We start from the raw sequence: 15,786 nt of genomic DNA, 5'->3' as shown, positions 1-15,786 counted from the left end.
CTTCAACATATTTATAAACGACCTGGAAATTGGTACGGCGAGCAAGGTGATTAAATTTGCGGACGATACAAAGTTATTCAGGGTAGTGAGGACCCAGACGGATTGCGAAGACCTACGACGAGATATAAACACATTCGAGGAATGGGCCACAAAATGGCAAATGAGGTTCAACATGGATAAGTGCAAGGTGATACATGTCGGTAACAAAAACCTTATAAACGAATACAGGATGTCCGATGCAGTACTCGGAGAGACCCTCCAGGAAAGAGACTTGGGAGTACTTGTAGACAAACCAATGAAGCTGTACACGCAACGTGCAGCGACGGCAAAAAGGGTGAACAGAATGCTAGGAATGATTAAGAAGGGGGATCACAAACCCGATTGGAGAAAGTTATCATACCACTGTAATGGGCCATGGTGCGCCCCCACCTGGAATACTGCGTCCAACACTGGTCGCCATACATGAAAAAGGACATAAGGGTCCAGAGAAGAGAAGAGTAGAGCGACTAAAATGTTTAAGGGACTGGAGGAGTTGCTATACAGTGAGAGGCTAGAGAAACTGGGTCTCTTCTCCCTTGAAAAGAGGAGACTGAGAAGGGACATGATCGAAACATTGAAGATAATGAAGGGTATAGACTTAGTAAAGAAAGAGAGATTGTTCATCCTCTCCAAGGTGAAAAGAAAGAGAGGGCACTCTCTAAATTTAAAAGGGGATAAATTCTGTGCAAACGTAAGGAAGTCCTTCTTCACCCAGAGTGGTAGAAATCTGGAATGCTCTTCCAGAGGCTGTTATAGGGGAAAGCACCTTCCAGGGATTCAAGATGTTAGACAAGTTCCTGCTGAACCAGAACGTACGTAGGTAAGGCTAGACTCAAATAGGGCACTGGCCCTTGAACTAAGGGCCGTCGCGTAAGCAGACTGCTGGGCACGATGGACCACTGGTCTGATCCAGCAGCGGCAATTCTTAGGTTCCCTTTTGCTCCAGCAGTCTAAGCAAGCCCTTCCCCCCCTTCAAGGGTACAGCAGAAGCCCCCCTCACGAATCCAGCAGCCCCTCCCTCCCTATTGCGGATCCAACAGCCCCCCCTTCCCTCACCCCAATCTCAGGTCAAAACTGGCAACCCCCCCAGAAAAAAAATACAACCAACCCCAAAACCTGCAACTCCTCTAGGTTGGCTCCTTTGCAATCCCAGGGCAGACCTATCTACCTCTTAGAAGCTTCATGGAAGATGAGAAAATATAGCACGTGGGGATACTCTGAAACTGTCTTCTGACCGAGCCCCTCTTTCCGATGTAACTTCTGGTTTCATCTTCTGAGAGGCTGGTAGGCTTGCCCTGGGAAGCGCAAAGGGGCCAACCCAGGGGAGTCACAGGTTTGGGGCTTTTTTGCCAGTTTTCACCCGCGATCAGGAGTGAGGGAGGGTGGCTGTTGGACCCGTGATAGGGAGTGAGGGAGGGGAGCTGCTGGCTGGGAGGGGTGAGAAGGAAGGCAACACAGCAGATTCATTGCAGGGACAAAGCCATTTAAGACTCTGCAGGGCGGTGAAAAGCCTTGTTCCTGTACCTGTGGGAAAAGGCCAATTTTTTCACCCGTTCCTGCAAGTTAGCCACGGGAAAAAGTCCCCGTGTCATTCTCTACCTCCTACCAAACTACATAATGGAAGTATTTGAGTTTACCACCCCAACCCGTCTTTTGCGCACCAACTCCATATTTGCCTGTCCCTCTCTGCAAGAAAGACCTAAAAAAGCTTAAATGAAAAAACTACCGTCCTATCAAGCAGTGCAACTCAGTCAGAAACTATTGCCCATTTCAGAGTCCTTCTTCATCATAAATGCATTTCAGGTGAGAATTAAAAACACACTTGTTCAATAAATTCCTAGTAGAGCATTAAACCCTATGATCTCTCTGCGTGTCTCAAGCACCACAGTGTCAGGATCATAGCGTAGCTTGGAATGGCATGCCTGAGCCATGAAGAAGAGGCCAATGTGGCCTGAATACCAGTGGTTACCAAACCAAACAGACGCTAACGATAAAATCCACACTGAGGAGAGGAGTGCGCTTCGTGATTTGCGCACCACCGAGAAATCCACCTTCGGGAAAACAAAGCATTTGTTAAATGCATCTGCCAGGGAATAAAGCCACTCCACAGCATGAGTAAAGCACGGAGTCTCTTCAAGGTCCGTATGGATTCAAACGAGATCAGGATGATTAGGAAGAGAGGCGGGTTGTGGCCTCCGGTCACTCATGAGGAAGCGTTTAGACTGCAGCTTTAATGCCTGTAGAGATTAATAATAATAATAATAATAACAGCTTATATACCGCAATACCGTGAAGTTCTATGCGCAAATCTACAATAAGTATGTGCTTAAAAAATCTGCGCACAGTGGGATACACCCTCAAATCAGGAGCTCTGCAGATCTGGAGATCTGCCACAGTTGCAGCCAATGTGGTGCCCTCCTGCGAAAGCAGAGGTATGGAAAGCAAATCTGGTGCAACCGCGGGTACTATCTGAATACCTGCCGGCACCCCCTAGGGGAGACAAGAGAAAAGACCCTAGACCATAGTCACAGGGGTCCCCGTGCCTGGCACAGAGGTCGGAAGGGAGATCGATAGTAACTAAGACTTCCCCCCCCTCCCAATTATGCCTGACAAAGCATATCAACAAAATCTGGGGGGAATCCATCCTCCGTGGCGGGGGAAAACCCCTGCACTCCAGTTGGGGACTGTTTGAAGGATTCACCAGGTTTATTCCCTGAGAAACACTTGTGCTTCACTGTAGTATCACCTGCACACTTCATAGGGCCCGCTGACGCCATTTTCACAGGAGTCAGGACAAAAGGCGCTAGAAGACCCTCCATGGAGGTCGAAGGCACCAAATTCGGGCAAGTCTCTCACCCCTCGTGGGCTGCAGCGCATGTGGAATATATCTGCGCATCTGGCAGCCATCCAACCACAGCAAATGAGGCATAAATCCATGACATTCTGCCCTAGGTAAGTAATTTATATAGTTTTCTTTCAAAAATGAAGCTGGCAAGTATAAGGCAACAAAACAAAGAAGAAAGCCCAACTTTGTCTGCAGAAAAAACCAAGCAGGAGAAACAAACAAAACTGCAGACTGTGTACAAGATGCAGGCAAAAATTTATTGTACCAAACTTAAAATGCAAATAAGTAAAATAAAACCCTTTTATCAATCAAGGGACCCGACACGGTCCGTGTTTCGGACAAACCTTCGTCAGGGGTCCATGGTGAAAAAGGTTGGGACATACCATAAAAAAATGAAGATAAGTAACAAAGTGCCTGTATATTGTGTTCGCTGAGGATTGCTGCAAAAAGTAAAGCGTCTGAGATCTCCCACAGACAGAGCTGTCCCTATAGGGAACCTCCGCAGTTCAAGGGCGAAAACTGCAAATGCAAAAACTGAAATTACATAAAATAAAACAAGAGCAGAAAAGACAAGCTACTTCAGCCAGGCTTGTAAGAAGAAAGACTGAGGTTTACAGAACCAGTCACAGTGATGAGGTATGAGGGGGAGGGGTTTAATTCTCTGAAATTTGAGGCTTCCTATAAGGTCCTGGTGGGTAGACAAAAATAACCCACTGGTTCCGGAATTAAGCAGATTGTACAAGAAATGTTATGTTATATGGGTGGGAATAGGATCTGAGGAACAGGTAGCGAGTATGGAGAAGAAAAGAAAATTGTCTGTTTCCTCTTCAGTGATTTCAGAATAGGTGGCAGGGGTTTGAAGGAAAACTGACAGAATGGAATGGGGAAGAAGAGCTGGAGGTGACTTGGTTGAGAACTGAAGGCTAATCTTGTGAACCATGTTGTGGAAATACTTAGCTATAGTCTGGGGAGAAAGAGAAGGTGGGATTGGAGATGAAAGCACTTTGTATAGAGAGTTCGACGTGGCAAAGAGAAGGCGAGGGTTGGAGCCGAGAGATTGTCAATATATACTATGAATGCCTGATTTATCAGTCAACCGAAAAATAATAAAATGGAAATAACTTACAATGTGGAAACTAAACATACAAAAATATGTTATCATACTAATACCATAATAAGGGACGAAAGTAAATCACAATGACTTAAGTTTGGTAAGCAAGGGATCATAACTAAACAGGAGATCCTCAATGGTCGTAACGTTATCCAGTGGTGGAAAACCACTTTGACAAATTATTAGAATTTAGGAGAAAATTATTTTCACTACCAAGCAATGCTACAGGATTCCATGTGACCAATTACAATGCTCATGTTAGAATAAACTGGCAATGATTAAAAAATGTGTATGGGTAAGGGCCAGATTCAACTGCTGTTCACATGGAACCCTTCTCCACACGCCAGAGGCTGTTCACCTTGCAGACCTGCTGCGGATATGGGTACGGCCCGGCGCGAGATTTACACCCTCTCCCCCGGATTTTCAAGGGCCGGCGAGAGCTCACCGGACGCCGCCGGAACCGCGACGCTTTCCAAGGCTCGGGCCCCTCTCTCGGGGCGAACCCATTCCAGGGCGCCCTGCCCTTCACAAAGAAAAGAGAACTCTCTCCGGGGCTCCCGCCGGCTTCTCCGGGATCGGTCGCGTTACCGCACTGGACGCCTCGCGGCGCCCATCTCCGCCGCTCCGGGTTCGGGGATCTGAACCCGACTCCCTTTCGATCGGCCGAGGGCGACGGAGGCCATCGCCCGTCCCTTCCGAACGGCGCTCGCCTATCTCTTAGGACCGACTGACCCATGTTCAACTGCTGTTCACATGGAACCCTTCTCCACACGCCAGAGGCTGTTCACCTTGGAGACCTGCTGCGGATAGGGGTACGGCCCGGCACGAGATTTACACCCTCTCCCCTGGATTTTCAAGGGCCGGCGAGAGCTCACCGGACGCCGCCGGAACCGCGACGCTTTCCAAGGCTCGGGCCCCTCTCTCGGGGCGACCCCATTCCAGGGCGCCCTGCCCTTCACAAAGAAGGGCACGCCTCTGGCGTGTGGAGAAGGGTTCCATGTGAACAGCAGTTGAACATGGGTCAGTCGGTCCTAAGAGATAGGCGAGCGCCGTTCGGAAGGGACGGGCGATGGCCTCCGTCGCCCTCGGCCGATCGAAAGGGAGTCGGGTTCAGATCCCCGAACCCGGAGCGGCGGAGACGGGCGCCGCAAGGCGACCAGTGCGGTAACGCGACCGATCCCGGAGAAGCCGGCGGGAGCCCCGGGGAGAGTTCTCTTTTCTTTGTGAAGGGCAGGGCGCCCTGGAATGGGTTCGCCCCGAGAGAGGGGCCCGAGCCTTGGAAAGCGTCGCGGTTCCAGCTGCGTCCGGTGAGCTCTCGCCGGCCCTTGAAAATCCGGGGGAGAGGGTGTAAATCTCGCGCCGGGCCGTACCCATATCCGCAGCAGGTCTCCTGGGTAAGGGCCAGAGCCATGTGTCTCAAAATTAGAACTAAACGTTGCCATATTGGGATAAACTAAAGTCCATCAAGCCCAGCATCTTGATTCAAACAGTGGCAAATCCAGGTCACATGTACCTGGCAAGACCCCAAAAGTGTAAAACAGATTTTATGCTACTTATCCTAAAAATCAGCAGTGAAACTTTACGAGGTCATCTTAATAATGACTAAAGAACTTTTAGGAAATTATCCAAACCTTTTTAAAATCCTACTAAGTTAACTGCTTTTACCATATTCTCCAACAGTGAATTCCAGAGTTCACTGGGTGAAGAAATATTTTTTCTGATTTGTTTTAAAATTGGTACCCTAAATCTCATAATATACTGATTTATAAACAAAGTTAAGAAATCAAACACATTTTGGGTTAATAGTCTTGAAACTATACTGTATATACAAAGGGGTTTCAGTGTGCCTTTGTATCTACATTTGAAGGATTCTTTTGTTTCAAGATGCTTTAGGTATTTAGACTCCTTATTTTTCTCCCAATAGCTTGCTGACCCCATTGGTTGGGGCTGGATTGATCAGCATTGGATATGTATATACAGTACATGTATTTGTCTGTATGTATATGGTTCTATGATTGTACTTGTTTTTTAGTCTTTTTGCTATTCTATTTCTAGATCGCATTTTCCTTTTAGTTCTTCTGTCCTATTCAATTTTGGTGTTCTTTACATTTTCTTTTAAATTAGCTTCTAAATTGCCTAGGTGGCCATCCACATGGGCTATACAGTAAATTTTAAATGAAACTCTCTTATACAATTCTTGTATACTTAGCAATTAAGAACTTCAGTAAACTTGAGCAAATCTACATAAAAGCTAAAGAGATTAAACAATGTGAACATACTTCTGGTTTTGTAATAAGCCCAATAAATAAAATTAAAAGATAAGTTAAGATACTTGTAATAGAGACAGAGTTCATATTCTGCCTGGATCTAACTAGAACTATATAGAATACAAGGAAATTTGCTACTTTAAATTTTCCATTATATTGTGCAGAACATGGCTGTTCATTTACTGTTATAGTTTGAAGAACATGGAACATGTGACACCATATTACATACAGCTAAAATGGCTGCCTATTGCATTTCACATCCATTTTAAATTATTGATGATGGTACATTTGTGGACTTTACTAGAACATTGCATTTTACTTGAGACCTAATCTAAAGAATTATCAGCCAGGACATGTGTTGCACTCAGGAACAGCTGGGGATTTAATGGTCCCTCAGTATCATCATTGGAGATTACATAAAAAACAATAACAATAAAAAACAATAACAGTAGCTGCACCTTATGAGTGGAACAAATTACCTGTGGGACTTAAAAGAAGCAGATGAACTTATCTGTGTTTAAGAAGCAACTTCAGCAGTATTTGCTGCATGAGGCTTTTGCTCAGATTTGACTGATGTTTGATCTATGGAAACTGTGTTGGATTATTGTAAGGAAGCACATTGGGAGTATTTAATTGTATGCTTGAGAAGTTTTGTTTTAGTGTGGTATATTTTTATTATGTATAGTTTAATTGTTCTCTGCTCTGGATAAAGGGGGGCTACAAATAATAAACAATAACATTTTACATTTTTCAAAAATAAAGGAAAGTCAGAATATAACAAAGCAAATATAATCTCAAACCCACATTAATGGTGAAAAAAGAGAAATAAGGGTAATGGAAAATTCTACTTTATATTCAGCAAGGCAAGGGGAATGGCTGGCAGATTCAAAAGCACATTATTTGCCTCAGAGTGAGAGAGAGTAGCGCTGCGTGCGCCTGGTAGCAATATAGTAATAATTAACAGTAGTAGTATTAGTAGAGAGAGAATGAGTGAGTGAGAGAGAGTGACAGCGACACAACATGCTTTGGAAAGTGAAATTGCTTACTTCTACTGGTGATTTAAAGAGGTACCCCAAGAGACTCATTCACTAAAGATTCACTGCCTATACAGAAAGATTATAAAACAGCCTAAGAAAATCTCTTTCTGAAAGAGCTCCTGCTAACCTGAGAGATCTCCTCTCCCCTACCCTGATCTTTACTAAGGACGCGACTGGAGATGTGGGAAAGAAAAAGCAAGAAGGTCTTAGCCACTGGCTCCTAAATGTAATAAAATGTCACCGAGGCTTCGGGTAGTATGTGTGGGGGGGGGGGGGGGTTTAATAACATTTATTTAGGAATTCAAAAAATAAAGAATACATTTTTTCTCCTGTTTTAACCTCTAAAATGGTTTTAATAGTTTTTGGCTTATAGCATCTTTATTCATCATCCCTGTCAAAATGAGTGGATATATGCAGGCAATCACTAGTGATGCATGTGTGTAACCACTATTTTTATCTATTTGAAGGAAAGTAATAATATAAATTAAAAAGAAAAGATTACTTACTTTGTCCTTTGCTGGAGTTCCTATTACTACATTGGCTAATCTGTTCTCAAACAAATCCTCAGTCTTCAAATTACCAGCAGCTCCAGGTAATGGAGGAAAACTGGATAATCCCAATTCAAAGCTAGGTGAAGGTGGCTTTGGAGGTGGAGGGGACTGTGTTTGACCTCTCTGTAAAGAAACAAAAATTAACTCTTCAGTAACATTTCAGAAATGAATTCTAATGAACTAAATGCAAAGTGTGTACAAAATTGAAGACAGTCCTAAAAATAAAAAAATACACCTCACAAATTTGAAAATGGTTATAGTCAATACTAAGTATAATCATTAGTATTAGTTTTCTCTGTGCCCGTACAGTAAAAAGAGATTATGTTCTTACCTTGATAATATCTTTTCCAGTAGATAGGCGGCATGCCATATACAGAAGGAATCAACTCCAGATTTTTTCTGTGGCTCTCCTCTACTTCACTGGGAGCTCTAGCACCAACTGTAGTTAGTACCCGAGCACAAAGAGCTCCAAGGAAAGTACGTGAAGTAGGGACCCCAGTGTTTACATTCCCAAAATCAACTGTTCTGCACAACAAAGGAACATGCAATCATCAAAATAGCTAACAAAGGCATCAAAGGAGCAAAGGAAAGACCCCTGCATGCACATAAACATATATACAGAATTCCTCAAAACCCCGAAGGGCTGACTGGCATCCAAGAACATCTTGGAGAAGCATAGACAGAATGAGACAGTAGGCAGGCGCAGGAAAGACAGGGTGAAAATCTAGAATATCTCACCTATCTACTGGAAAATATATTATCAAGATAAGAACATACTTTCTTTTTCCAGTGTAATAGGTGAGACATTCTAGACAAGTGGGACATACAAAAGCAATTCCAAAGACTGCGCCGGCCCCTCAAGACCAAGAAGCTGAAGGCAGAGTCCTATCTTGCTACCACATCCACTCAGTAAAATTTAGCGAACGTGAGCAAAGTGGAACACATTGCTGCCCTGTAAATCTCCTCTGGAGAGACCATTCTAGCTTCGGCACACAAAGAAACCTCACTTACTACTATTACTACTACTATTATTTCTACAGCGCTACCAGATGAATGCTGCGCTGTACAGAGTCACAAAGCAGATAGTTCCTGCTCAAAAGAGCTTACAATCTAGACAGACAAACAGGATGTCATGGATACAGTTAAGGGGATACAGTTAAGGGGTTAATCTGCTGGCTAGGTTGGTGGGCAGAGGGGAGTAGGGTTATGGATTGAAGGTTATATAAAAAAGGTGGGTTTTCAGTCTGCTTTTAAACAAGGTAAGGGAAGGAGCTTGGCGGACTAACTCAGGTAATATATTCCAGGCTTAGGTGGCAGCTAGATGAAAGGAACAAGGCTACAGCCAAAAGCTCTCTGGGAGGTGTATAAGAAGAGAGGAGAGATATTGAGGGGCAGCAGAATGAACACACTTGTAGGTCAGCAATAGGAGTTTGAACTATATGTGAAGACGGATAGGAAGCCAGTGAAGTAATTTAAGGAGAGAGGTGACACGAGTGTAGCGAGGTTGGTAGAAGATGGGTCGTGCAGCAGAGTTTTGCACAGATTGCAGGGGGGGGGGGAGAAAGGCGACACTGCGGGAGTCCAGTTAGAAATAGATTGCAGTAATCTAAGCGTGAGGTTATGAGAGTGTAGACAAGGGGAAGGGGTGAATTTTGTTGATGTTATAGAAGTGACAGGCCTTAGCAGTTTGTTGGATGTGTGTAGAAAATGAGAGGTCAGAATTGAAGATGACTCCAAGGTTGCGAACAGAGGAGACTGGAACGATGACAGTATTATTTATTGAGATGGAGAATGGAGAAGGAGCAGAGAGTTTAGGAGGAAAGAGGAGCAGCTCAGTCTTGAGTCATATTAGAGAATGACACGTGACCCATTCCCGTGGCTAACAGCGGGTGACTGCAGTAAAACCAAAGGAATGGGTAATATGTATATATGTTTCCGTCGGCATGGGGATAAACCTTTTCACCACTCCGTGGAGCAGTAAATAGCTTTGTTTTCATGGGGAACCTCACCCACCACAGCTCCCCAATATCCCACCATTGCGGGTCCGGTGGCTCAAGGCCCTCCCCTCGTGGGTCTGGCAGCTCCAGCCCATACACACTTTGCTTCCCTTCCTCCCTCCCCCTCCCTGCCGCTAGTACAAACCTTGCAGAATGAGCCATCGAACACAGCCTTGCTCGATGATGCTCCTACACTTCCCTCTGCCGGGCTCAACTTCATTTTTTCATTCTTCAGTCCGCCAGCAGCGTGAGTGAAATAAACACACTGTCTCCCATGGCTGGAAGCTTTCCCTCTGCTACTGCTTCCTGACCCCACTTAGGCATGAAGCAGTAGCAGAAGGAAGGCTTCACTCACGCTGCTGATGGCTCGAACAGCGCAAGAGTACTGTCTTATCGGATCCCATGGAGGAAAGAAATGTGGGAGTGAGGTGGGTGGGTCCCGCGGGGGGAGGTATCATCATTAGAGAAATGCTAGACTACGGGGATGGAGACAAAAAAAAAAAAAAAAGGGAAAGATACCAGACCTCCAGGAGAGAGAAGGGAAAGGGAGGACAAAGATGGAAGATGGATGGTGAACATGGAGAAAGAAGAAAACGTCAAATAGGCAAGAGACCCTGGCAAATGAGTTAACCAAAGTCAAACAGAAACCAAAGCTTGGACCAACAAAAGTTAGAAAAATAATTTTATTTTCTATTTTGTGATTAGAATATATAAGAAATGAAATGTCTATCCTGCCAGTACTGATGTTAGACATGGGTAGGGCCCAGGGCAGAAATTTGGGAGTGGACCCCAAAGCCCTCTACTATCTTGTGCCATTTTCAGGTTCCAGAAGGCTTAGGGCTTTCTCTAGCCAGGGGGCAGTTACCTAATTGCACTCCTTAGCCTAACACCATCCCATATTTTGCACAGTATAGGAGGAAATGAATCTTTTTATTTCTTTGGTGTTATACTATATGGAATCTTGGGATTTTGGTTTATATTTATCATTTTGGTCAGCTATTATGTATTCGGCATTTGTATTCTGAATGTGTAACCGAGGTATTCTGTTAGGATGCATTTTCTATGCAGCATTCAGTTTTCCTGATAGTAGAGGATATATTGTGAGGGGCGGTAGGTTTTGTTGATCTTTTTCTGTATTTGTGATTTACAAAATGACAGTTGAACAGCATATTGTTCCTTTTCATACTTTAATAAAATGATTTCGATTTAAAATAGCTATTCAAGACTGGTGTGGATGGGATCAGACAGAGTCCACAGGACGGGGTGGGGATGGGGACAGAATACGGAGGGATGGAGTGGGGACAATTTTTTCTCCCGCGTTATTCTCTATTTCAGATGAAGGCAGGACATCCAGGCAGCAATGTCATCCAAACAGGCAGAGACTTTTTCTTGAACTTTAGGTGAAATTTTGGGTGTAGAGAGATGGATTTGGGAGTCATCAGCATATAGGTGATATTGGAAGCCAAGGGAGAACATCAGGGCACCGAGGAAAGAGGTGTAAGTGAAGAGGTCCTAAGACAAAACCCTGGGGTAAGCCAACTGCTAGCAGAGTAGCAGCAGAAGAGGACCCACCAGCACATAGGTAGGAGGCAAACTAGGAGATAGGAGGCAAACTAGGAGAGGACAGATTTACGGAATCCAAACGAGGACAGCATATCAAGGAATAAGCTGTGATTAACAGTATCAAAGGCAGCAGACAGGTCAAAAAGCATGATGAGGAATGAGTAAAGGTCCTTAGATCTTGGCCATGAATAAATCACTGCAGACTGGTGAGGGCAGTCTCTGTGGAATGTTGGGAGCGAAAACCAGACTGTAGAGGATCAAGAACTTGTTGAGTTGAAAGGCAGTCCAGGCAGTGACGGAGAACAGCATACTCGAGTAGCTTGGATAGGAATGGAAGAAGGGAGATATGGGCAATAGTTGGACAGGCAGGTGGGGGTCCAGCGAGGGTTTTTTAAGAAGTGGCTTAACCACCGCATGTTTGAAGGCAGTGGGGACAGTTGCAGTGGAAATGGATAGGTTGAGAATATGGCAGATGGGAGGGATAACAGTATGTGAGATGGGGGTCAAGTAGAGGGGTAGGAATAGGATCTGAGAGGAATGTAGTAGGGCTTGGCTGAAGAGTGAAAGAGCAAGCTGGCTTCTAGAGCAAAAGATGCACTCTTTGTACCTCCTTGGCGATTAACATAGGCCACTGCTATCGCGTTGTCGGAGAAGACCCTAACCGCTTGGCCCTCCAGTCTTTTGCAATTGCACCAGAGCCAAATGAATGTCCCTCAGCTCCAACCGGTTGCTCGACCATTTCTTCTGAGAAGGGGTCAACACCCCCGAATGGGACGACGGTTGCAATGGGCTTCCGGCATGCCTATGGAAAGAGACTGTGGAAGGAGCCACAAATTCATGCTGGCACTAGCCTCCAGAGTATAAAGAAAAGAGGTCTGTAACACATCCTTGTGCAGAGCCCAGTGGTAGAGCAACAAATGCTGGCGAGGACGCATGTATACTTTCATCACGGCACTACATCCCGTGTGGCCGCCATGGATCTCAGGACCTGAAGATAATCCCATGCTGATGGAGCTGCCATGTCCAGAAGAGATCTGAGCACATAGCTTCTGTCTGCATGCCTCTGGAAGATAAATGCGGCCCACTGCTGTCTCGAATAGAACACCCAGGTACGCCACAGGGTTACAAACTAATTCACAATACACCTGAGGTCCTCGAGTATCCAGATCACCTGATCCATAGTAAGCTGACTCGGCAAATGAGGGGGCTGTGATCAGCCAGTTGTCCACGTATGGGTGCACCTACAAACCCATTTTCCTCAAATGAGCTGTCATAACCACCATCACCTTAGTGAATGTGCGAGGAGCCATCGCGAGGCTGAACGGCAGAGCCAAGAATTGGTAATGATTTTCTAAGATAGAAACATGCAGAAATTTGCAATGAGCTGTAAAAATCGGGATGTGCAAGTAAGCCTCAGTGAGATCCAAAAAGGCAAAGAACTCTCCCAGGTGCCACTGCTGCTATAGGAGGGGCCTTAGGCGCCTGTGCCAATCCGGCTCTAGAATCCTGTGGGTTGGGCAGGGGAGGGGCAAGCCCACCTCATTTGGATAGAGGCGAGCCTGCTGGCTGGACGGTGCGAGGACCCTTCTGGCCAACTTGCGGGTAAGCCCGAGGGAGGGGGGTTTCCAGGGTGAAAGGTTTCATTGAAGGGGGGGTTGGGTTATTTTGATGGGGGGTCATTTGGGGGGGTCCAGTAGGAGGGGTTGGGTACCCTCCTGCTGGCAATCTTCCGGGGGGTGGGGGGGGGGGCAGGGCCTACCGGAAGAAAGGGTTGAGCACCTGTGCTGGAAAAGTGACCTGTGTTGGAAAAATGCTGCAGCCTGCCTCAGCTCTCTGAATGTAGCTGGAATCAAAGAATCACTGCCTCAGGCTGGGAAAGCCTGATCTTCTGACTTCCAATCAGACATTGTCTGACCGTAACGCCACCCTCACGGACCGACAGACATGCTCAGGAAAGGGCAGGGGCAAAAAAAATGCAGCTGCCACCCTGCAAAATACCGCTGAGTTCTTAGGTATACATAACAGCCTGCGCTCGGCAATAGGAGGAAAAATGCGGAGATGGCCCCTAACTCCTAAGAAACCAATGCAGGCTGGCTAACAGGTACCCTCTGGGATTGGCCTGTCAGCTGCAGACTGAAGTCTGTGTGTTCTCAATACAGGCAAGGGCATAGAAATCTCAAAAAGGGAAGGTAAACACTGAATAAAATAAGAAAAAAGAGAGCAGAATAGAAACATTCTTTCAGGCACATGTGCAGAAGGGAAAAATTACAGGTGGTGCTAGAGCTCCCAGAGAAGTAGAGGAGAGTCACAGAAAAAACTCCAGAGTGGATTCCTTCTGCATATGGCAAGCGGCCATTGGGAGATAACCACTTGTCTAGAATGCCTCACTTATTACATTTGAAAATCCATTAAAGTCATTTTTATAGCTGAGCATACTGCAGATTTATCTATATTTAATATCTGGGCACAATAAAGGGTTAAGAATTGTTCTCTGGTAGCTGAAAAAGAATATCAATGGCTAATAATTTTTTTTGAAACACAAAGGACTAATACCAACTGGATAGTCCTAGTCCAAAAATAGAATATGAATAAAACGTATGATTAGGGCTGAACGATTTTGTTAATTATTTAAAGACATTAAAAATATTTAACGGGATTAACGCGTTTGGGGCTGCCTCATCTGACTAGAAAGTTGCATGGAGACAGAAATCAAACCGATCCCCACTGGAAATCAAATCGGACCTGCTGGAATCGAATTTGTCCCTGCCCATCCCCATAAACTTCAGAAGTACCGTAGTTATTTCATTTATTATTATGGTCTGCAGAGAAAATAAAAGAGGAGGAGGAATTGCCATCATAGCCAGAAACACCATAAACCTAAAAATACAAGACAAAACAAACAACCTATACATGGATCTACTAGCCTGTCAACTTTCAAGCACATCACTCAGAGGAACACTAACATGCATGCTCTGCTACATAACCCCAGGTAACTGGAACACAGCAAAACCAATATTTGAAGAATTTATATATCGAAGCTCACTAACGACAACCTATAACCTAATCCTAGGAGACCTCAACCTCCACTTCGAAAACCAATCCTGCAAACAAGTAGAAATCTTACTATCATACCTCGAGGCCTTAACATACAAAATCTTAGACCCTCAAGCCACACATGAAAAAGGACACCAACTCGACATCACAGCATACATGTCCCAACAACCTACACAACCAGAGATTCAAACGGAAAATGGAACCGTTCCCTCTGGTCAGATCACTACACTAATTCCTTCGAAATCAATTGGACTAATAACAAAAGCACACCAATTACTCAAAAAATAACTTGCAACTCACACAAACATATCAATCCCACCATATTCTGGACAAAAGCAGACACCATAATCCAAGACTACACTCCATAAGACTTCATCTCATAATGGAGCCATCTAAGTACAGCAACCCTGGATGAACTAGACCCAGAACAACCCAAAACCAAATTCCACAGAAAAAGCACAGTTACTAACTGTAACAGGTGTTATCCAGGGACAGCAGGCATATATTCTCACATGTGGGTGACGTCATCTACGGAGCACCGATGCGGAAGCATTTTCAAGCAAACTTGATTGAAGATTTAAGTTTGCTCTGCTGCTCCACGCATGCGTGCCTTCCTGCTCCACTAGGGGGTGCATCCCCTCGTGGTCTCCAGTTCATTTAACTAGCAAAGAAGCCAACCTCGGGGAGGTGGGCAGGTTGTGAGAATATATGCCTGCTGTCCCTGGATAACACCTGTTACGGTAAGTAACTGTGCTTTATCCCAGGACAAGCAGGCATGATATTCTCACATGTGGGTGACCTCCAAGCTATCTGAAAAGGGATGGAGGGAAGTTGGCAATTTAAGCAAATAGATTTCGTAAAACCGATTGGCCGAACCGGCCATCGCTCCTGGACAGTGAGTCCAGACAGTAGTGGGAGGTGAAGGTATGAACCGAAGACCATGTGGCAGCCTTGCAGATTTCCTCAATAGGTGTGGACCTGAGGAATGCTACGGAGGCTGCCATCGCTCGGACCTTGTGTCCCGTTACTCGACCATGCAGCGCGAGACCAGCCTGAGCGTAGCAAAAGGAGATGCAATCGGCCAACCAGTTGGACAAGGTGCGTTTGGAAACTGGGTGACCTAACCGGTTTGGGTCGAAGGACAAAAACAGTTGTGGGACCTTCCGGTGTGACTAAGTGCGTTGGAGGTAAAAGGCCAACGCTCTCTTGCAGTCAAGAGTGTGGAGCGCCACTTCTCCGGGGTGAGAGTGGGGCTTGGGAAAAAACACAGGTAAGACAATGGACTGATTGAGATGAAAATCAGACACTACTTTAGGCAAGAA

The 15,786-nt window shown here is 45.3% G+C and overlaps 1 protein-coding gene across 14 annotated transcripts in view; it reads right to left on the bottom strand.

The window, feature by feature from the left end:
• Positions 1-15,786, bottom strand: part of LARP4B (La ribonucleoprotein 4B) — a 505,004-nt gene that overhangs the window by 216,297 nt on the left and 272,921 nt on the right. For 13 of the 14 annotated variants that reach the window (XM_033931563.1, XM_033931553.1, XM_033931560.1 and 10 more), the window contains one exon: positions 7,806-7,973. The exons of the other annotated variant lie outside the window; for it this stretch is intronic. In XM_033931563.1, the coding sequence (XP_033787454.1) occupies positions 7,806-7,973 (168 nt within the window). The remainder of the gene's footprint in view (positions 1-7,805; positions 7,974-15,786) is intronic. 14 annotated transcript variants of the gene reach the window in all.

The sequence above is a fragment of the Geotrypetes seraphini genome, chromosome 2, assembly GCF_902459505.1.
Source record: "Geotrypetes seraphini chromosome 2, aGeoSer1.1, whole genome shotgun sequence".
Classification (NCBI taxonomy): Eukaryota; Metazoa; Chordata; class Amphibia; order Gymnophiona; family Dermophiidae; genus Geotrypetes; species Geotrypetes seraphini.
Note: the sequence above shows the minus strand (reverse complement) of the source record. Positions and strands in the feature narration are given on the sequence as shown.